General features: G+C 32.6%; 2 protein-coding genes and 1 pseudogene across 2 annotated transcripts; 2 read left to right on the top strand and 1 right to left on the bottom strand.

The window, feature by feature from the left end:
* The first annotated feature begins 8,856 nt into the window (after nt 1-8,856).
* On the top strand, nt 8,857-16,041 carry LOC125600844 (annotated as a pseudogene).
* Nucleotides 10,498-12,204, top strand: LOC125575705 (glycerol kinase-like). Its single transcript, XM_048775579.1, has 5 exons — nt 10,498-10,522; nt 10,612-10,658; nt 10,749-10,805; nt 11,479-11,711; nt 11,874-12,204. Exons 1-5 carry the CDS (start codon nt 10,498-10,500, stop codon nt 12,202-12,204), a joined length of 693 nt encoding a protein of 230 aa, XP_048631536.1.
* Nucleotides 16,042-16,214: 173 nt separating the features above from the next.
* LOC106376360 (ribonuclease 3-like protein 3) lies at nt 16,215-23,091 on the bottom strand. Its single transcript, XM_013816432.3, has 3 exons — nt 21,362-23,091; nt 20,636-20,779; nt 16,215-20,522 (listed from the first exon to the last, which is right to left on the bottom strand). The coding sequence occupies exons 1-3, from the start codon at nt 21,803-21,805 to the stop codon at nt 20,259-20,261; spliced, it is 852 nt and encodes a 283-aa protein (XP_013671886.2). The 5' UTR covers nt 21,806-23,091; the 3' UTR covers nt 16,215-20,258.
* Between the last annotated feature and the right edge of the window lie 1,146 nt (nt 23,092-24,237).

Consider the following 24,237-nt stretch of genomic DNA (forward strand, 5'->3'; position numbering starts at 1 on the left):
ATTTACGAGGAAATAATTTCCTCGTAAAACGCCGTTGTTACTGCTACGTTTTCTTGTAGTGAAAATCATAAAGATTTTCTTTTTAAATAACAAAAATCATATTATCTAACAATGATTAATCTTTACTAACTTAAACCAATGAAAACAAATTTTAAACTATATATTTTATTTTAAAAATTAAAAAAAAAACTAAATGTTTAATTATTTACTCGATAACATAAATCTATGAAGCGAAAAGTTTAATTGTTTTAAAACTTTCTAAATTTATGAAATGTTACAATATCTTTGAATATGACAGTAAAACAATATTTTACTAATCTTTATATATATAGTTACAATTTTAATAATAAAATATAAATCCGAAAATATATATATAGAAGAAGATACAAATACATGTAAAAGTTTGAAATAATATATTCAATGAAAAATATACAGTAAACTTATTATGTTTTAAAAATTGATAGACACATATATATATTATAATATATACCAATTTAGAAGTGAAAAAAATATTTATAAAAAAATAAATAAAAACAAAAACCTGCGTCGTTGCGCGGGTCGAGATCTAGTTTGATTTTAAATTTTAAATGTTATTTTTTTCCCTAAATATTATACCAGTAACTTGGTTCGCCGACTCCAATTAAGTTTATGATTCTTATTGTTGCCAAAAATATACTATTATGATTAACTATGCCTAGGCCTAACTATGCCTAGGGAAATATAATCGTTAACTAGATCTCGACCGCGCAACCGCACGGGTTTTTGTTTTTATTTATTTTTATATCAATTTTTTTTTTCAATTCTAAATTGGTATATATTATAATATATATGTGTCTATCAATTTTTAAAACATTATAAATTTACGGTATATTTTTTTCATTGAATAGATTGTTTCAAATTTTCACTTGTATTTGTATCTTCTTCTATATATATATATATATCTTTGGATTATTATTTCATTATTAAAATTGTAACTGTATATATAAGAGATTAGTAAAATATTGTTTTATTGTCATATTCAAAGATATTGTAACATTTCACAAATTTAGAAAGTTTTTAAGAAATTAAACTTTTTCGCTTCATAGATATATCTTATCGAGTAAATAATTAAACATTTAGTTTTTGTTTAATTTTTAAAATAAACTATATAGTTTAAAATTTGTTTTCATTGGTTTAAGGTAGTAAAGATTAACCTACCAAAAAAAAGATAGTAAAGATTAATCATTGTTAGATAATATGATTTTTGTTATTTAAAAAAAAATCTGTATAATTTTAAAAGTTAACATAGACAAATATTTAAATATTTAACATATGGAGGTATTGTATTATAACATTAAATTATATCTATTTAATTTATACTATCTATAGATTGAATGGATCATCTATTGTTTAAATCCAGTTATTGATAGCCTAATTAAAATTTGGGGAATTGCCACTAATACCACTTTTCTAATACCACTTTTCAACTTTACACTAACCAATTTTACCATTAAAATTTCAATAGGCAAAATACCATTATACCCCTAACTAATTAAACCTAAAACTATTCTTTTCTTCCCCAATCCCAGATTTCTTCAAATCTCAGATCCAAAATGAACGATACCAGTAATCAAATCCGACGAATCAGACGATGTTGACGAGTTCTCCGGCGCTGATGAGTTCTCCGGCAAAATTTCTGACTAGTTGTACAGCGAGATCCGACGACGCTGATGAGCTCGAACGAACAAGACGAGTTCTCGGCGAGATTTACGAACACTGAAGAGTTTCCGACGAGATCTGACGACGAGTTTTCCGGCGAGATCTAACGATGACGAGTTCTCCGAGAAGCTGACAGACTCTACAAGCTCAGACGAACGAGACGATCTCTTTCCCTACGCCTAAGAAACGCTAACAAAGGTAAAAGGATAATAGATGGTGATTTTCGTCTCTTTCTGTAATTGTATGTTGGTTTATCAAAATCGATCTGTTTCTCGAAAGGAAGACGAAATTTTTTTATGAAGTTTTCAAATCTCAAATTTATAAGACCTTATAAATTGAGTCCTTTCGAATCTTATTGGTTGATTTGTTAGCAATCAAAAGACATAGAGCTTAACATATATTTAATTACTAACCTCAGAGTAATATTATTCCATGATTACTTCTTCTCTTGGTTGATCTGGTAATGTTGCAGCGAATTACAAAGGTGTGCTGTGAACTTTTGGATTTATAGGATGTTGTGGAGAATATGTATGGTGATATGGATATCAAGTACCTCACTTTCTTGAGGTAATACAATGCTACTATTTGTAGTTTGACTAGCAAGGTTTAGTATGTGCAATATATGAGGTAGAAGGTTGGTATTTTGGTAATGTAACGTTATGTTTGGTACTTTATGAGATTCATTTTTTATGTCTTGTTTTGTGTATAATATCTAAAGAAACAGTGGATATGGAGATGAGTTTGTTGAGTTACGAAAGCATATTATTTTTGAATCTTGTTTTTGGAAGTGAGTTAGTGCTGATGCGTAGGAATAATATGTGATTGGCTTGCGTTCAGATTTTGAAGATCGGCGAGGTTGGTGAGCTGTTTGAAGAAGCAAGAGGGACTCTGAACAAGAACGTGGTTTGTGCGATCAAAGAATTACATATTTATAACGCTTTATAAAAGTTGCAGAGTTGGCTTGTTAATACATTCTTCTCTCTCATCTTCTTCAGACATCTCTTAATTAGGATGATGTCGCGTCCAAAGGCTCAGACCATGCTTGTAGATGGAGCTCTTAGGGAGGGCGAGCCGCTGATTCCACTTCCTTCACTTGAGATCTTGGTGCTTCTCACATTCTCTTCTCCATCCACAGGAGTTAAGGTAAGTAGTAGTATTTATAAAACTAAACCATGAAATGAGCTTCTTTGATTATGATCACAAGCATGGTCGCTGTACAGTCTACAGAGAGGGTTAAGGCAGTATATCCCTTGTTAAAAGACGTGGCTCTTTCACCAGATATGTCTTTTTGTGTTGATTGTCTTTTTGAGGGATTTTAGAAAAATTAACCTGTAAGCCATTATAAATCAGTTTATAAACGTTTATAAATCATTTTTGAATTCCTTATACTTATTATGCCTAGCATTCCTCACAAAACTTCTCAAGTTCACACATTTATATGTTTTATAGACATATCTGATCCACTCTTGTTTAAAAACTTCTTTATAAAGACTTATAAATCGTCAAGTTGTACTTTTAACAATATCCTGAAATCCAGATTTATAAAGAATTATAATTCTGTAAAAAATGTAGTGTTCACTATTCAAATAACAAGTCCAACTAAGCCTTATTTGCTTTTTGGATAACAGAAGGAAACAAATCCTAAAATTACTTGAACTCTTATTTATAATTTTTTTATAAAGACTTATAAATCGTCGAGTTGTACTTTTGACAATATCCTGAAATCTAGATTTATATTTTATAAAGGTCTAAAAAATTGGAACAAATTTAACTTTTAGTGAATAACTGCATGATTAATGTTGTAGAGAGAAACTCACACACATTCTAAGACTGAATTGAACAACATTAAAGAGTTGACGAAGTCGGTTGTTTAGAACATATTCATATAAATTGTTTTTATAAATATTTTATAAACTCTTATAAATTATTTACATACCTTTATAAACCCTAGAAAATTATTTTATTAACTCTTATAACTTGTTTAATAAGCTTTTCTAAATAGTTATAGACTCTTATAATTGATTTAAGATCTCCAATTGATTTCTAAACCTGTATATACCTCTATAAACCTTATAAATTATATACATACCCCTTATAAATGATTTATAAACTTTTATAATTTTTGTAATAAACATTTATAAATAGTTTATATACTTTATAAATTGTTTTATAAGCCTTTATAGATGGTTTATAGACTCTTACAAATAATTTGTAAACCTTTATAATAGGTTTATAATGTTTATAAATTGTTTTTAATAAAATTTTATAAATGATTTATAAACTCTTATTAATTATTTATATATCCTTATAAATATTATTTTAAAAATCTTTATAAATTGTTATAGCCTCTTATAAATGATTTCAGAGACTTTCTAAGTGATTCATAAACCAATAAACCTTATAAATTGTATGCATATCCCTTATAAATTGTTTATAAACTTTCATAACATTTTTATAAACAATTATAAATGGTTTATAGACTTTATTAATTGTTTTATAAACCTTTATAAAAATATTATAAACTTTACAAATTGTTTTATAAACTTTTATAAATGATTTATAAAATCTTATTTGCTCTTCATCATTCCTTTGCTCTTCATTTTTATCTTCTTTCATGTGTTATTGCATTATATCATACATTGCAAAATGTAAATTTACAAATCCTTGTTCCCATTAGCTTTTCTTCATTTTATATCCTTGTTGAACTGTTAAGATCCATGTTATCAAGATCAAGAGGTGTTGTTGGGTTCACGAAATGTTTGTATTCCTCAGGGAATCCAAACACTGTATTAACCACAAGATGTAACAAAGAATAAACAACGTTTTATAAGTCTCTACAAATCTCTAATTTATAATTTTATAAACTCCTATAAAACTACATTTATAATCTTTTATAAACACTTCACATTATTGACAAAAACACCGATTGGATAATCACTTTTGGATTGTCTACTGGTTCTGTTCCAGCTTCATAATCCTCTGAGGCAATCTCAAAGATGTGCAATTCATTGCTATCTAACAGTAAGACGAAATAAAAAGATGATGTTAACTTTTAATCATGGTCTAAAAATACCTTATCCAATCATAATGTTCATGTATTTCGATAACAGCCTTACAAAGAATATATGATAATAAAAGACGAGACTTTTCAAATTCACACATTTATATGTTTTTTATAGACATATATGATCAACTCATGTTTACAACCTTTATTTATAAAACCTTGTATTGCATTGAGTTGTACTATCGACAATATCCTAAACCCCAGGTTTATAAGAGGTTATAATTCTTTAAAATGCAATGTTCACTATCCGAAAATCTTTCTCCTAACTAGAACTATTCAAATGACAAGTCTAAATCAACCTTATTTGTTTTTTGGATAACAGAGGAACGAAAATCCTAAAATTACTTGAACCCAGATTTATAAAGGTTTATAATTTTTCGAAAATTCAATGTTTACTATTGAAACTCTTTCCCTTAAATCGACATGTTCTAAACCTACCTTCGTTGACTTTCTTCGAACAAAAAAAATACACAAAGTAGCTGCTTCCACCTCATCTGGTTCCCTTGACCATCTCAATCCACAATACTCGTCTGCTGCAACTTGCGTCTTCTTCGACGTAGCAAGAACTTTCTCCAAATCCAACTGTGACAATGGCTTAGGTACCTAACAAACAAAATGATAGCAACTCACAACATCAACACTTGCAAATTTGGTGAATGCAACAGCATTGGACATTTTCATATGAAACTTAGAGGACATGGTCTCCATTTTCTCTCTTCCTCTAGGATTTCTCTGATAGGGAAGTAAGCTGCTTTCTTGCAGAGCTCAAAGATGTCCGATCCGGTGTAGCCTCCGCATAGACGAGCTAAGTGATCGTAGTCAATATCGGGCTCCACCCTCTCTCCCTTCAGCGTCACTTTAAATATCTCAGCTCTCTCCTTACGTTCAGGTATTCCAATCTCAAAGGCTTGAGGAAGACGCCTCATTATTGATTCATCAAACTCTGATGGTCTGTTTGCTGCAGCAAGTACCATCACCCTCGCATTCACTACAAAGCAACCATTATACTCATTTAAAAACTATTGTATCCAAGTAGAGCATGCTCTAGACTGCACTAGAGTGATCTGAAAGGTGAAGGATTCAACTTACGATCAGTAGAAAACCCATCCCACAAAGCCATAAACTTAGTCTTCATGTTTGCCATGGCTTCGTGATCTGTGACTTTTGTACCTGTGACTTTTGTTTCATGCATCTTTTTTCTTCACTTATAAACCATTGAGTTGTATTTATCAACAATCTCATGAAACCCATATTTATAAGGGGTTATAATTCTTTAATATTCAGTTTTCACTATCGTAAATTATCTCTTCTTTAATATGCAGTTTTCACTATCGGAAAATCTCTTTCTTAACCGAAACCATTCAGATCAATCTTAATATGACTCCAAAACCAGATTTAAGTTTTCAAATACTCAATATTTTCACTTTCAACATTTCACTATCAAATCAGTTTCTCTTAGATCGACCTCTTTAAATGAGATATCTAAGAGAACCTTGTTTGATTTTTCGATAAGAGAAAGCACAAAATCGAATCAAACAAAAAATACAGAAATTAGAGAACAAACAAATACAGAAATTAGAGACATACAAGTTGTGAATCACGTATAGGAGTCAACATCTTGGAGATTTTGAATCGATTTCGTCGCCGGAAGTCTACGGTAAGAGAGATATCGACGGTGAGAGAGATACACTGGAACTAGACGGTGTGAGAGAGAGACGCCAGAAGGAGAGAGAGACGACGGTGAGAAAGAGACGACGGGGACTCGGGGAGAGGGAAAGAAACCGATGGTGGAGAAAAAGATAAAGTAAGGATATTATTGTCTTTTGCTCATTAATGAAAGTGGTATTTTTGAAAATGTCTTTAGACTTATGGTAAAGTTGAAGTGGTATCCAACAAAGTGTAAAAGTAAATTTTCTCCATAAAATTTCTGGTAGACCCAAAATTTAAATAATAAGATTAGAATGTAACATGAATTTTTAAGAATATATTCATTAGGTCCATTTTTTAAAAAATCACACATGAATCAAAGTTGTGACTTTTGTTTTACATAATGTTTTAATATATAAGATTAGATACACATTTACTCATTTTAGGAAGAAATATCTGGATCCACTTGAATAAAACGAAGAAATTAGCATTTTTAGGTTAAAGTCAAAGCTAATTGCTATATTAATGGAAACCAGTGTAGATAATCCCATCATGGAGGAATGCATGGTCAAAAGCTAATCTGCTAATTGAAGGCAAATTTTATATTTTATTATTTTCTTTTGATTTTTTTTCTTGTCTAAACTTCTTTTTGGTAACTTGCAAAGTAAGTACAAAAGCTTCTCCACAATTCTCAATTTTCAACCACACAACAAAATTGGACTGAGAAAGAAAAGAGATATGATCAAGAAACTCTCACCAAGCAAGTTGGTCTCTCAATGGAATCAATCATTGTCATGACTCATGACCCACTGTAATAAACATTACAGACCAAGCATCATTGTCTTTTCTCTATACTTTTGGTTGTTGTATCAATTTTGGACATATTTCGTAAATAAAAGATTGAACATTTTGAGGTCTCATGGGCTCTACTCATCATTAAGAATCATTAGATGAAAGGTACCTTTTATTTCCGATATTGACTTTCAAGAATCATAAATGTTGCAAATAGTACATATTGCTTATAAATGGATATGCTTCTTTGTTTAACCAACTAACAATTACAACATTTAAAAGAACTTTTACTTCCATATCAATTAGGAACAATACTTAGGTTCACCCCAGGGGTGAACCTTTAAATTCACCACTTTCCTTATATCTAATAAATTTCCATATATATAAATAAACAGTATATATTAAACTAAAAAGCTAAAATAACTAAAAAAATAACTAAATCCTAAACTCTAAATCATAAACCATTAAACCTAAACCCAAATCCTATACCCTAAATTTTAAATCCGAATCATAGATCATAAACTCAAATCTTATATCCAAATTCTACACCTTAAACCCTAAATCTAAACCCAAATCCTAGATCCTAAACCCTAAATCCTAAACCCAAACCCTAAACCCTAAATCAAACCGTAAACCCTAAACCCAAATCGTAAACCCTAAACCCAAACTTTAGATCTTAAACTCTAAACCCAAAACTAGAGTTTAAGATCTAGAGTTTGGGTTTACGGTTTAGGTTTAGGGTTTACGGTTTGGATTTAGGGTTTAGAGTTTAGGTTTAGGATTTAGGGTTTAGGGTCTAGGATTTAGGGTTTAGGTCTAGGATTTAGGGTTTAGATTTAGGGTTTAAGGTGTAGAATTTGGGTATAGGATTTGAGTTTATGATCTAGGATTTGGGTTTAAAATTTAGGGTATAGGATTTGGATTTGGGTTTAGGGTTTGTGTTTAGAATTAAGGTTTAGTGATTTATGATTTAGAGTTTAGAGTTTAGTTATTTTTTAAGTTATTTTAGCTTTTTAATTTAATATATATTATTTATTTACATATATGGAAATTTATTGGATATAAGGAAAGTGGTGAATTTCAAGGTTCACCTTAGGGGTGAACCTAAGTATTGTTCATCAATTAGCTACCCTTGCCGGTTGCCATGAACCACAAGTACGTACTCTCATGTTCAGAGATCCCTCTCATCCTTTCTCTACATCAGCTGCAGAGCTACCCGCTTACACCAAATCTCCACAGAACCTGTACGCTATAATTAGGCGAAGAGGACTATCTCTTGGCTCTTGCTTGTTGTTGAAACTGCAACAAAAACACAATCTCTTGTTATAAAAAATTTGAAACAACACAACACAAGGTCATGGGAGAAGAATGGCAGTTTCATATACGCACCGTCTGTTCTTTTTCAAGCACTATCCCGCAAACCACAGCAGAGTGGTTCATGGAAGACTTTCAAGTGTTTCTCCATCTCTAGCTGTTGGCTGCAATGCTTGCCCACATTTTTTACAATACAAATAGTTTTTCGCCTCCTCGCCACTTAGAACGATTCCGCATACGAGATGATTACAAACAACGTTGTGTCTACTACAATACACCTTGTGCAACACAATACTCCTGCTTGAAATAGAATGCTTACCGTTCCTACACTCTATTGTATCGACATCTGATGAAGATGAAACATATCCCCATCCCTAACCGTAGTGCCATCGCTGCTTTCTTGAACTAGTATCAAACCTGGTACTTGACCATTCCCTTGAAGCCTATACTGTAAGTCCCTGAGCACAAAGCTCTACTCCTTTAATCCCAAGATCAAGGTGTTTGGGTGTGAAGACCCCTCTTGCTGATTATCAATATTACCTTCCAGAGGAAAACATTATAGAGAGCGTTTAATTTGACTTTGGTAGAATGAATACATAACACAAAAAGGTAGTAATACCCGCAATGACTATTCTTATAAGAGTGTCCCACCAAAAGCTAGACTTTTGATTGACCAGGATGAGAATCTTTTCTTGATTTGATGCGTTAGCTGTACACAACTTGCGAGGTTAGCTTCCTATAGCTACTAAGAGGAACACCAAGATAACTGATAGGGAGGGAGCCACAAACCATTCCCATAAATCTAGTTAATGTTTATTAAAATAATTTTACAATATTTTTTTATTGTAGATTATACATTAAATAAACAACTCTTCTATAGAAAAAAGCCTGTAGATGTACAAATTTCATACTTTGTTTAAGATGATTTTTTTTTCAGACGACATACTTTGTTTAGATGTTTACAATGATTTTCATTGTTTATTCCTTATATCTTTTTAATTTAAATATTTAAAGTGTATTTACATACAAGTACCAAATAAATAAGTCTTCTATTTGAAATCAAATATCTGTAGATCACATAGATTTCTTACTTGGTTGAGGTGTGTTACAATGATTTCTTTGTTTTTTTCTTCTTTTTATCCCCTCTTAAGTTAAATAGTGGTGCCATTTTAAAATTTTAGTTCAAATACTGCGTTGATTGCCTATATTTTAACACGTGTGTTATCTATCTATCTATATATATAAAGGAGAGTTGTCTCTCTGCTTAGGCTATCCAGCTCAGCAAAGAGGGAGGGGCATTTTTGGACACGTCAGCACTCCTTTTTTAAAAAAAATCGACAGATTCTGTGACTTTCTTGGGCTGGGCCATTCGTTTATATTCTTTCTGGTCTGGGCAATTTGTTTGTATTTTCATCCCTGGCCAATTAGAGTGCAAGTAGGGTTAGCATCACCTTCTCAGCTTCTTAGAAAAAAATTGCCTGATACCGTTGATAATCTCAATGTTACGTTTTCAGTTTTGCATTAGTAAGTTCTTTATTCCGAGCTTTAGCTTCACCACCCCGCTCTTCACACTCTGAATATTCATCGGTCTCATCATCTCCCAGCTATGAACAACACAACTTCAACCAAATTGAGAAGAATATACTTGATAATTAGAAACTCCAACGACCGCTGTATTCCTCCTGCTCTGCGTCTCACCGTCGGGCTAAGACAAAAGCTCACCGGCTCTGTCTTTTTATGACAAAGAAGCTCACTGGTTATGTCATGTCTTATTTCCTTGACTTCGCTTTGGTTCCTGGGTCTGAGGTTATACTCGTCTCTCTTCTTTAGTTCCTGGGGTAGTTGTGACTGTGTCTTGCTTTTACACTTCTTTCTGATGTTTGGAATGATTGAAGTTGATAGTTACACTCGTGTTATGTATGTAGACCATATTTGAATCTGTAATGTTTCAAGATTGCATTTTTACTATTTTGAGTTATGAGATGACTGGTGATCTTGCTGAGATCCGTGAGTGAGTGATTCACTGACGATTTGTTTTGAGTTTATTATATTGACTCAACAGGTAACTAACTGATCGATTCTACTTCTACTTGCAGGACTCTTCTGTTCTTGCACCATACTGCGTCTTGATGTGTTGGGTCAGGTTTGTTTTTTTGATAAATTTTATAAACACTAGAAACTCTTGAGTCAGCTTTTATTTTTGGTTATTCAATTTGTCATTTTGTGAATGCAGGAAACACTTTTGAATCTCTTCCTTCGCAACTACCTGCCCTACAACCTTTATGACAAAGTAGAGAGGTTGAGATCAATGCACCAAGATTTGAGGCACATTCTAACCAACAGGTTTATCTTTTATTATTCTTTCATAGCACTTGGTTATTGTAGCTTTCTAGATCTGCTAGGCTTTGCTCTCCCATTATGTTCTTATATTTACATTTTGTTTCTTTTCCCTGCCTTACTTGTGCCTTCTTAGACCTCCATATCTACAAATGTAATATAGTGTGTGTATATATACACATCTCACAGAATGTGGTCTTACAGTTGTTGATATTTGTGCAACTCAGTAAAATCTGGACGACCCAACTAGAGTAAACTGATGCAAAAGAGAGCCTCCTTCAGGCGGCTAGAAAAGCACTTGTCGCTACTCTAGGCTTCAGAGTCCAATGCGTCAAGTGGGCTATTTTAGTTTGACTCCTCTTGGGTGAAATCCCATAGCGATTCATCTTCACTCAAAAAGGAATGAGAAAGCTCTTACGCCATATTTGGAACTTACCAATGTAAGTATCAATCTTAGGAATTCTTGCGTCTGTGACACTTTCTAGATTAAAGTTAAGTTACTCTTCTTGCTGCTGTAGACCTCCTTTGTTGTCCTAGCCTTCTTTGACATTTAACTAGATTTATGCATCATCATGTTGATTCTGAAATAAGGATTTCATACTAAAAATATGTTTGAATTTTGTCAGGCAGTGAGGATAGATGACTTAGAGCTCAGTAACGTCCAAGAGAGGTTTGAGACATTTTCTGTAAACATGACTCACAACCTCATAGTCAGGCTCCGACACAAACAGAATCTTGACAAAGCCACAGCCGATGGACACAACGTGGACGGTGGCTTGAAGGCCATTGGGCTTACCGATCAAAGAGAGACGCCATCTTTTGAAGCAAATCCACTTGACTTCCTCTCCACAAAGCTATCGTATGGATGGATGCTCGCACCAGTTCCAGCTGCAGGTACATACATACATAATCTCTCTCTCTCTTTCTTGCTTTGTTTTCTTAAATCATTTGTCATAAAACAAATCCTCTGTTCTTAGGGACTTCATTTTTGATAAAAAAAAAATTTGGATGATATTCACAGGAGACTAGAGAAGGAACTATCAGGAGTAAGATCCCATTTTGTTGAGTCTTGTGCATTGCCTATAAGCACATACTTCTCTGCCATGAAGCTTCTCTGGCTAATGGAGAACGTACATGCTGTTAAAGACGCTATCAAGAAAGGATATGCCATCTTTGGCACAATCGACACATGGCTGATCTGGAACATGACCGGCGGTGTGAATGGAGGTCTACACGTCACTGATGTCACCAAGATCTTACGCAGCATTAGCATCTCTTACTCAAGAATCTCTCTAACAGATGTTGCCCAGAAGCTAAGGCTAAACTCTGCATACCCGATGGCAGATGCATAAAGCATAGTGGCTAAATCCATAAGAGACGGAGCAATCAACGCGACCATCGACCACCTGAAAGGTTGTATGGTCTCAGAGAAAATATGAGACATCTACTCCACTAACGAGCTACAGAATGCCTTTAACTCAAGAATTGCCTTCTGTTTGAACATGCACAATGAAGCGGTGAGAGCGTTGAGGTTCCCACCAAATACGCACATGGAGAAAGAGAGTGAGGAGAAGAGTAGAGAGAGATGAAACAACAAGAAGTGGAGCTCACTTAATAAATGGCTGAGGAAGATGATGACGACTTCTAGATTTGATACAAATTCTCGCGTCTCGTCTATTTTTTTATTTCGAAATTAACTGTCATTTTTCATCTTCTTATGCACATCAGTTCTTTTACTTTATGAGTAACAGAACTCAATATATTTGCAAGTGTTCCAAGTTTCAAAATGTGATGCTGATAGTGCATATTAGCATGACATGATTTAGTATGTCTTGGCGTTTGGTCTGGATAGGCTTTTAGGTCCGGCTTCGTGAACTCTTTTCAAACCACCGCAAAACAATATTTGCACACATGAAAGCTTCCAACCTTAAATGAAACTATAAACTACTATGCATAGTACATTATTTCAAGACAAATTTTGTACCGTAAAGAAACTAAATCTCTTTTTTTTTGCATGAATACCAAGTTAATATTAAGAACACTCCCATGTTTGAAAACACAACTCAAGAGTCATTGTGGTTATTTTCCCAGCCTAAGACCCCCAAAAAAATCGTTTAACCCAAATACCAAAAAAACATTAATACATAATCAAAACATTTTTAGTTTTGTTTCGAAAGTAAAAATAACAAAATAGAACAAACAAAAATAATTATTTTGTGACAGTCATTACTTGAGCTTGGTGCAAATCTTAGCTAAAAAATAATAAAATTAGACAAAATACTTAATAAAATAAATACGAAGATCAATAAAAACTAAGAAGAGAAATGCACCTTTTATAATATTGCTTAACATGTTTTATAAAATCCAGATCAATAAAAAGTGAATTGCATGAAAAAATGTTCATTTGGTAAGCAAAATCAAGGTTAAAGAAATTAATAAGAAAAAGGTGAAAAACCATAGTTAAAGATTACTATATAATAAAAATATATAATATAAACAAATAAACAATAAAAAATAAAAAATATAACTCAAAGTATATAAATTTTAAGAATAAAAGAAAAAAGCATAAGAACAAAAAAGTAGGAAACTAAAATTTTATATTGCTTTCATATTTCACAAATAAAAAATATATATTAACATGAACTACACTGACTTTTTTTTACTACTAAACATAAGTTACAAATAATATAAAAGAAAATGGTGGAAACCAAAATAATAAATACAGTCAAAACAAAGATTTTTTATTAGATCCACCAAAACTAATGGGGCTCAAAGCCAGCTTTCGCTTTGACAAGGTGGTGCTCTAACTAATAGAATTACGTTATCATGAAAATCAAGCGGAATAGCTTACATTTTTTATGATCTCATTTTAATCATTTTTTTTATTCAAATTAATTTACAGTAAAACGTTGGAAAATCAAAAATGACAAAATATATGAAGAATTCGGCTTTAGTAGGTTTTTACAATAATTATAATGATATTTCTCTAAGCCGTATACAAATATTTCACAATTATCCGTAAGAATAAAAAATACGAACCCGGCGCGTAGCGTCGGAATACCACTAGTTTTGTTATAAATAAAAGCTAAAGGAAAGCGATAGGAAAAGATTGAATAGGAACAAAATTTTGGAAAAGACCAGGAATGAAAGTTTCTTATCAAAATTAACAAGAAACAAATTTGTATTATAATTCTTTACAAAAAAAAGAGAATGAGAGGGAATGAAGAGGAAAAAATATTCCTCGTAAATGGTAACATTTTTAAGGAACGTTAATGAATGTAGTGTTACTCTTCATTCCCTTAGTTACCATTCAGACCTAGGGTTAGCAATCTTGTTAATAATACTCTAGACCTTATTCAGAACTATTCCTCTACCTACCACTAGCGTCAACTCCCACCTTCTGCCCACCATGATCCCCAAAGAAGCTAAACCAAATCAGACAGAGACGGAAATTAAGCCTGAACCTCTGTCGTTTTCATCACTCCCAGACGACATCATAGAGAACATACTTGCCCGTCTCTCCAAGTGGAATTACCCTAATCTCTCTCTAGTCTCCAAGAGATTCCTCTTTCTCCTCTCTTCTCCCGAACTCTACATTACGCGTTCTCACATCGGTACCACCGAACCATGCCTCTATTTTTGCTTAGAGGACTTGCCAACTATCCCACATCCCAAATGGTTTACTCTTTGGATGAAACCTGCCGATGAAACCCTAGCTGACGACAATGAAATTCTTGAAGACTATTTGTTGGTTCCGGTACGTTCCTGTCCCCATCTTCAACACATACCATATTTTTCCACCGTAGCTGTTGGTTCGGACCTCTACTTAATCGGTGGACCCTACAAGGGGCCGCCATCTTCACGTGTTCGTATCTTTGATTGTCGGAGTCACACTGTGGCATGACGGTCCAAACATGTTGGTGGCCCGTGAGGCTGCGTATGCGTTTTATATCGATGGGAAAATATACGTAATGGAAGATGACCGGAAAGACAAAAATTGGATGGAAGTATTAGACATAAAGACTCAAACTTGGTGTCCCTTGCTGAGCCATGGAGCTACTGAGTTTCGTGGCAACTTGCCAATGTGTTTAGAGGAAAGATATACGTAATTGCTGAAGAGGAGAACTTTGCTTATGACCCAAAAAAAGGGACATGGGAAGTTGTGGGAACGCACAAGTGTTATGGACATATAGAAAGGATGTTTGGTGTGCAATAGAGGATGGTAAATCAAAAAAGGAATACATGGAATAGAAAGAAATGGAATAAGATGAATGGAATGCAGTAGAAAAATGGAATGGATTCATTCCATTTGTTCCTTATCAAAATTGTTTTGGAATGTTTTGCTTTGTATTTTGATTAGATGTTTTTGGAATTGATGGAATGAGCATTCCATTCCATTCATGTTAAATGGTAAAAAAATTATGGAATTAATGGAATTGATCATTCCAAAACAATCCATTCCAAAAATGGTCAATCCAGTTGCAGCCGTAATGTTTTGTTTTACGAACTCTGGTTATTGCAGGTGGTATGACACTAAGAGTAGAGAGTGGAGAGAGGTCAAGGGTTCGGATATGGAAGTATTGCATAAAAGCGAGGATGGCTTAGCAGGGCGGTGTCTTGTTCAAATTGTTAACCATGGTGGGAAACTATTAGTTATTTGGGTCCCCAGGACTAAGGAATACAGGGCAGAGCGGAAAAGGAGAATTTGGTGTGCGAGAATCGCATTTGAGAAGCGCCGTGAAGGTGAGATTTGGGGTAAGTTGGAGTGGGTTAATGAAGTTCTTACGGTCACCAAGTCGTATAAGTTTCTGAGTAGTTTATTCATTACGATTTGAAGATTACTAAAAAGATGGAATACTAATTGAACAATATATCTCGGTAGAATCATATTAATTGTTTCATTTTATTTGAACAACCTGTTTTCTTTGAAAGAAGCTCTATTTCGTTTTGTCAACAATCAATATCATGAAACTCTTTTGAGAGATCCATATATAATGCTATTTTGTACACATTAACAATGGAGGATTTTCGTAAATGGATGCCTCAACTTTTATTTGAAATCTAAAAAAAATCATATATTCAATTAAATCAAAACTAACATAAATGTTTAGTAAAAAAACTCATGATTTGAAATGTAACATGGAAGTTTTTGGTACTACATACTACTAACTCCTCAACAATGGCTGCATAACATGGAATGTAGACTTTTCTTTGTGCTAGTCTTCTCTCTGACTTAAACTTGTCTAATTTTGTGAATGACATGTTGCTGGAACTAATCCTTAAAGCTTCAATTTTCAAAGCACCAGAATAGTTTAAGAAGGACAGAATTTGCCTGCTCGATGCTTTGTTTGGTCGAGTGTGGACAGCGAAGTACTTAGAGTTTCTGAACTCTTCTCTCATTCTTGACTGCTCAGATAAACAACTCCCTCTTGGAGCCTTAGAACACTACACATGTGACGAGCTAGCCTATTGTATAAAAAGATATGGGGACTGTAGGTGGATAATATATATGCACCATTACACATCAAAAACAATCATTGGGTAGCATTATGGGTATCAATTCATATCAATTTCTAGGAGGCACATAGTGATTTGGGATAGTGGTATTATTCACTCAAAGGATGAAGAAATTGCTACAGTTGGGAACTTGTGAATCGTATTGCCCACATCACATAATGGCGTACATGCTTCGTTAGTTAGCTCACGGCAAGAAGAAAAAGATGAACCCAAATGAATTCACACATGAGCGGATCTCAAAGTCAGGAGTACCACAAAACGTACAAAGTGGTGATAGTGGAGTGTTTTCTTGAAGTATATAGAATGTCATGCCAAATGCATGACGTTTCCATCTTAGTTGTGTGATAAGAAGTTCAATGAAGCTAGCGGCAGAGATATTCGACGAGACCAACATAAATAGCACAGAGAAATGCTCTTACGAGCTGTTGGATATCGATGAGTAAGGTGTGCAACCATTTTTGGGCTGCAATTGGAAGACAAGATGAAGTTTGTAGTGTCCTCAGCGGATATCGGTACACATTTGTAATAGGCATTTGTATTGTGCTTTTGTACCAATTATACTGTACTGTGCTTAGTTTGAGGATATAGAATATGATAAATTATCATTTGTCTTTTATAGAATAATTTACATATATCTAAATTATTGAATTTATTATTAAATGATATGGTATGCTTATGGATAGTGAGGTGGCAACACCAAAAGAAAATAAAATATTTTGTAGTATATATATTTTTATTTGGGATAATTTGCTCAAAAACAAAGGAAACTAGTAAAATTAATTAAGTGCCAAAAACAGTGAAAGTAGCAGAAAGCTTAGTGACGTGGTGTGATGAAATTGTCGAAACTACCCCTTTAGCATAACGATGTTTCTGTTTCAGAAAGTGTAGGGCAAGTACAATTAGTATCTTCAGATATCTTGGTAGTACAATAAGATATAGAAAAGATTTTGGATTAGATTTCGAAATTTTCCTCGTTCAGAGAGAATGGATTGTGCTCTGCTGTGGTGAAACCTTCTCCCCTCAGGAGTTCATAAGTTTTTTTCTTTTTTTTTTGCATTTTTCTAATGAATTAAACAACATCAGAGAAGGTCAGTTTATAAGTTTCTCTACTTTTTTCTTCAAGAGTTCACGAGTTGCGAACAACCGAAAAAGGTCATGAATTTCTCTGTTTCTTTTTTCTTTTTCTTCCTCTACATAATCACTTGAATGCATCCAACCATTCATAATCACAGTCCTGAACAAGATTATGAGTTCTCTCTACAGGAGTTCATCATCTATCGTTCAAAGATTCCCCGAATCACTTTTCCAACGGTACCGTTTTGGAATTGGCTGACTGTCTGGTCGTGTATATGGTTGGTTATTCGTTTAGCCAGCTAATCAAAATATGGACGTTTTCTACTTCCCCATCCTCAACGTGATTCATTTCTACGTTCGAAGACCTTTGAGCTGTTACAACAAGTTAAAGACTTCTAATACGATATAATAAAGAGCTATACTATGATAATATGATTATTACACGGCTACAATATATCATGGATGTATGTACTAAATCTTAGCTTGTGCAAAGAGGAGTTTAGCCGGTTATAAATGATTCAAATATATTATTCTTGAAAATGATGGTTACTTACATTTTAGGTTAGCCATACACATTAATAAGTCAAAAAATGGTCAGAATATTGATTTGCTTATCAGAGATGTAAACTAATGTAAAGATCATAGTTAGTTGTTTTAGATTTTTTTCAGTGACATGGAGTGAATTAGTCTTGTAAAAAAGGTTCAATAAAATTGTTGGTTAGCTATCTAAAATAATTTATGGTTCGAAATCATAAAGCTTAACCCTAAACCAAAAATCGTAAACCCTAAACAAAATATACTAAGACCTAGACCATAAAGTCTAAACCACAAATCCTAAATAAATACCATAAGCCTTAACCAAACAACAACACCTTAGACCATACACCATTGATCAAAAACCCTTGACACTGTAATACTATACACTAAACCGTATAGACAATTTCATTAAGTCTAAGGTCTCGTTGATAGAGAAGAAATATAAGTAAATTATCAGATGTCCAATTTCTTATGTGAACAGTTACCACATTTTTTGGATGGCTAACACAATTAATGAACATGTCAATAATAAGGTCAGCTATAAATTATCATACCCCTACACTCTATAGTTTTAACCATAAGTTGAAATCCCTTAACCCCTACGTCTATGATATATGATTGCTTGTTAGGTTTGTACACGGCTGTGTAACTTGTTTGATAGCTTGTTAACACATTTTTTGGATGGCTAACACAATTAATTAACAAGTTAATAATAATATTAGCTATAAATTATCATATCCCTACACTCTATAGTTATAAACATCAATCAAAATCCCTAAACCCCCTACGCCTATGATATAAGATTGATGGTTAAATTTTAGACAGATGCGTAACTTGTTTGATAGCTTGTTAACACATTTTTTGGATGACTAATACAATTAATTAACAGGTCAATAATAAGATTAGCTATAAATTATCATACCCCAACACTCTATCATTTTAACCATAAATCGAAATCCCTAATCCCCTTATGCCTCTGATACAGATTGCTTGTTAATTTTGTAGATGGATGTGTAATTTGTTTGATAGCTTGTTAACAGACAACTTTTTAATGGTTATAAAAAACCTAACTTTCAATTATCCGGAATTCACTGTTACAGTACAATAATTTTTCAAGCTATCCATTAGATAAAGTTTTCGGTTAACAGTTTTACGAGCTGGTAATAAATTTAATTATCCAAACACTGCATATACAATAATTATTGCCTTTAATTACAACTAGAGAACCCACTCTTATTGTTGTTTAGAGGCCGAGAGCTTTGCCGGAGACGCAGCGGCGAAGAGATTCAGACCCAGCGGCAGAGAGCTTCAACCTCGAGACCAAATAAGCCTATCTCATGATCTTCCTTCTCTTGATTGTGATTATCTATTTCAGCTTCCATAACTTCAATCTTGATAGCTTCGCCGGGGACACAACAGCTGAGAGATTCACCAGAGATGCAGATACAGAGGGATTGACCTGAAACGCAGAGTCCACGAGATTCACAGGAGACGCATCGGCTGAGAGCTTCATAGAAGAAGCATCCGTAAGGTTTATCTTGGAGCTGGGCACTGTCTCAAATTTTTCTACATATTCAGCTTGGATGGTATTTAGTATTTATCTAATAGCATAGGGTTTGTGATACAGTGGTACCCTCACCGCGACTCGTTCTTCACGGCCTGCGAAAATTCTCTCCGAAATGGGAAGTTGCGGAGCTTGGTGTTCGTCTTCTTTCATTTGGTGTCTCAAGTTAGAGAATCTAGGGTTTGTTACAGGATTAAAGGTGTTTTAGAGAGGAAAAAGGATGGAGGAGGAGAGATGTTGAGAGATCTTTTGGATTAGTGAAGATACTATGGAAGAAAGAGAAAAACTGTAAAATATCGAATTTTGAAATCGTAAATGGGACAAGGATTGTAATTTTGGACTGACAATCCTGTGAAAAATCCTGTGAAAATCTTCTGAAAAATCATGTCGTATCTTTTAGATAGTGTTTGCCTAGGCACACTGGTTATGAAGCTATAGGGGTATTAATGTCCTCCGAAATTATCAACAGTGTAGAAATAGTGGCCTTTTGGCAGTGTGCTAAATATGACATAATTGGTTGGTAGACGTCCTAATTTCTCTTTTTATTTTTAATTTTCATATAAAATGTTGACACTTACAATGGTGTTTCATGGGCTTTACCCAAGATGAGGTTATTTCTTTTCGCCTTGATTCAGATGAAAAAAAAAAAAGAAAAATAATATCTTTTGCAGAAAACTGAGGTTTCATACAAATTTATATATAAATATGATGATATTAAATCTGTGGAAAGGTATGGGAAAATTTGTCCAGAGCATTTTGTGCAGCACAATTTTTAGCAATGTCTTTCTTGACAAGATGGTGTCCATGTCCAACCAAATGGTCCTCAATAAAGACACGAACAGTTTTATCAACTTCCCAAGTATTGTCATCGAACTTCAGTTTCAAGTTCTTCTTCTGACACATCTCATTGAGTTCTGTCACTGGATGGTTCTCCAGTTTATCTAATGGTATTATTGGCTCCAACAATGATTTTACCACCTATATATTTATAATTTTCAACCAAAACATTCATGGACTAGTAGAACATGTCATTAATTACTCCAACAAAAGAATGAATACAATTGATATCATACATGTATGCATGCAGTTACCTTACACACGGTTTCGAAGGAGTCGCAGTCGGTGTAGAGAGCTCCAATGGTAGACTCTACTATATCAGCTAGGGTTTTAGGAGTTTCCAGGAGATGACGCGAATGTAGTGGATATTTTTCTATATCTCTTGCAAATTTCAATATCTACATATATTTCACATGATTTCATTATATAATTGTATATATTGAGCAAAAAAACACCTGATACCTAGTCTTTTTAGGATTGTTGTCCGTATTTACAGTTTGTACTTTAAGACCCATGGTATAAACAAGAATAAGAATTGTTAAGTTTCGAAGGTTCATAGTTAATAACCAGATATCAGATACGATCAAGGTTCCGCAACATGAAGCATAGATTTGGCCAATATTAGTGGAAAGCACATGTTAACCGAAAATAAACACACATCAGGAATATCAATTGATACGAAGTTAATAAGGTATGGATAAAAATTTGAAATTTGATGATAGAATCTGTAATTCGTGAGCAGAATTTAATCGATTATAATATAAATATAATTTTATCAATGACAAGTTGAGAACTGATAAGTTCCAACACGTACACGATGGAAGTCTTTGTTGTCGTGGCTAGAAATAGTTGAAATATTAATCCCTATTCAATTAGTAATATTTCGATCAACCAATATTAATTATAACATGATCTGAAGATAATAAATGGAAAGTAGAGAGCAAATAGAAAAAAACTAATTATTTAAGAAAGAGGCTTACTTGGTCCTCAAGCACGGGTTTCTTATGACGGAGGTAACGATGCAGATTATATTTTACGGCGACTCGGGCAAGTTTCTCTCTATCAACGTTGAACGCACGGAGTCTGGTCAATGAACCAGGTGTAGCATCCTCGTAGCGAAAATATAAATATTTGGTTACAATCAAGTTTAAGACTGTGTCTCCTAAGAATTCTAAGCGTTCGTAAGAAACACAGTTTTCATCAAAACTAGCATCGGTGAACGCTTGCAGCAGCAAGTTCTTATCTTTGAACTCATAGTTCAAGATCTTCTCCACGAATTCGATGCCCAAAGGCTGGTCTGTACCAATGGAGTTTGCTGGTTGTGATGCGTTGACGTTTTCTGTGTTGTTGTCGTTAACTCCGAGGCTCAAATTCAGTAACCGCTGGAGGGATTCAGTGTCTGCGTTTGGGAGTTGCGTTCCCATAGAAACAAGAGAGAGGGAGGCAGAAAGAGAGAGAGGGATTGGGGTCTTTTCTGATTTTGGTGCTTGTTTTAATTTTGTTTTTGGTCTTCTTTGGCCCCTTTGACACAGCCCCTTTATATATTTATTATAATCTCTTCACTAGTTTAGTAGTCATAATTTGAAAGAAGAAAAATCAAAATAAAATCTAATATTATTTATTATACATAATAAATACATTATCACTATCTTTCAATATTTATGGTTTTAATACCACACCATCTATGAACTAATAATATCTTATTAAATTTGTTTCATAAAGAGAATACTATACACCTTTTAATTAAAATTATAAAAATCCAGTCTTTCATTTTGGATTAAGCTTGTCTAAGTAGGTAGAAAATACTGCAAAGTGTTATTTTGGTAAGAGATAACAAACATGGATACATCACATTTCAATGAAATGGAAAATGAAATCAATTTAGTTATTTTGGAATTTAGGAAGTGTTAGTGGGAGTTGAGCTACAAAGAGTGTTGGTTTTAAAAGTTGACATATTTGTAAAATTTGGAAAGAGTTTGAAAAAATTTAGTATATTGCGAAAATCTAAAAAATACTATAATAGCTTTAACAATCGAAAGGATATATATGTATTAATGTCAAAATATTAATTTTTGAGTTAATGGTTAAAAATACATTTTTTAATAGTTCTAAATTTAAGTGATTTATAGAATCATTAAAATCTAAATTTTTTTAATAGCAGTAGATTTGGAAAACAATTATAAAATCATAAATTTAATAATACTAGATTTTAATTAGAAAGTGAAAATCTATAAACAATAATACTAGACTTGAAATTTCTAACAATAATTATAATCTAATTTATAATAACACCCCTCCCACCTTAATATATTTTGTATGATGATAATATTCTAGTTTAGGAAGTTCGTCTTAACTTATATTAAACATATGTATGAGATGTTTATCAATCTTTAAATTATTCTTTTATTTGCAACAGAATTTTTGTAAAGATATACATTCGAAATATAACTGTATACTCACTCACACGACCTTATGTAATATCTCCAATAGTACTCTAAGGCTATGTTATTCTGTCAAACTTAAAATTGTAAATAGTGTTGTAAATAATATTACACCAAATTTAATGTAATACTATTAAGGAAAATTGCCACAAATAGCATATTCATAATAATACTTTTCATGTTTACACTAACCACTTTCACACTCACTTTTAATGAAGGGTAAAATACAATTATACCCTTATGGTTAACTAATCTAGACTTAGGGTTTAGAGTTGAGGGGTGGGGTAGGGTTTTTCGAGTGTGAAAATTATAATTCTAATAAATATATAAATAAATACTTTAAAAATATATAAAAAAAATTTTAAAAATAGTTTCAAACATAATTTTCGTTTTTCAAAAAGAAATTTGAAAAAAAAAATTCGAAAAAAAAATTTCAAAAAAAGAAATTTATAAAAAAGTGTGAATTTGAAAAAGTATAATTAGAAAACATAAAAAAAGATACTTTATTATTATTATTATTATTATTTTATTATTATTTTTATAATTTTTATTATTTTCTATTTATTTTTTATTTTTTTTATATTATTTTTTATTTAAATAATAATTTATTATATATATAATAACAATAGCATAAGAGTCTTTTGCCACTTAATGAAGAATGTATTTTTGAAAATGTCTCTTTATTGGTGGTAAAAATGAAAAGTAATACTATAAAAGTGATAAACACGTAATTTCCCCTACTATTAATCAGAGGTGGATCCACCTTAAAGGAAAACGGTCGTCTGAGCAACCTGAAATCTATAAAAATAATAATGTGTAGGCTTATTAGCTCACTTATTGTTGTAATGAGTTGATCTTAGAAGAACAAATTCTTCACCGGTCAAACGGTCTTCAAAGTAGATTTCACTTAAAACCAATCTGGTTTTACTATTGTTCCCGTGTGAATATGATCCGGTCGTAATAGATTGACTTTCATGTTGAAGCAAGAAAATCCGGATATTTTCAATATGTATAGAAATCTTTAAATAAATGTTATGCTTATAAGTTGACTTTGACTTAGTAATTGTGTTCAGTTATCCTTTGGATTTTTGTTATTATACTCGAAGTTTCAATCGAATTTTACTAATTATCGGGTCAGATTTGGTTCCTTGCAGATTTGGTTTGGATCGGATTACAACCAATATCTGAAATCGTCCAAAATTTGTTTTTCAAAAACTAAAATATTGACAAAAAATATTTAAAATATATAAATCATTTACAAAGATAATTTAAAACTAGTTTTCAACTACCTAAACTAACAAAAAAAAACTATTCAAAATAACAAATAAATCAAACTACAAAATTCTTTTAAAATACTCTAAAACATCTAAATTACTTTGACATATATTAAAGGTTAACATATTTAAGTAATCTCG

The sequence above is a fragment of the Brassica napus genome, chromosome A1 (assembly GCF_020379485.1).
Source record: "Brassica napus cultivar Da-Ae chromosome A1, Da-Ae, whole genome shotgun sequence".
Taxonomy (NCBI): Eukaryota; Viridiplantae; Streptophyta; class Magnoliopsida; order Brassicales; family Brassicaceae; genus Brassica; species Brassica napus.

Bases quoted from the DNA above. Each gene is read 5' to 3' on its own strand.
- LOC125575705 (XM_048775579.1), top strand. From the start codon at position 10,498: ATGACTGGTGATCTTGCTGAGATCC. The intron at 10,523-10,611 runs GTGAGTGAGTGA...TTCTACTTGCAG, and splicing joins TGGTGATCTTGCTGAGATCC to GACTCTTCTGTTCTTGCACC. The intron at 11,712-11,873 runs GTATGGATGGAT...TGATATTCACAG, and splicing joins TTCCTCTCCACAAAGCTATC to GAGACTAGAGAAGGAACTAT.
- LOC106376360 (XM_013816432.3), bottom strand. From the start codon at position 21,805: ATGGGAACGCAACTCCCAAACGCAGACACTGAATCCCTCCAGCGGTTA. The intron at 20,780-21,361 runs GTAAGCCTCTTT...AAATATATGTAG, and splicing joins AACCCGTGCTTGAGGACCAA to ATATTGAAATTTGCAAGAGA. The intron at 20,523-20,635 runs GTAACTGCATGC...ATAAATATATAG, and splicing joins CCTTCGAAACCGTGTGTAAG to GTGGTAAAATCATTGTTGGA.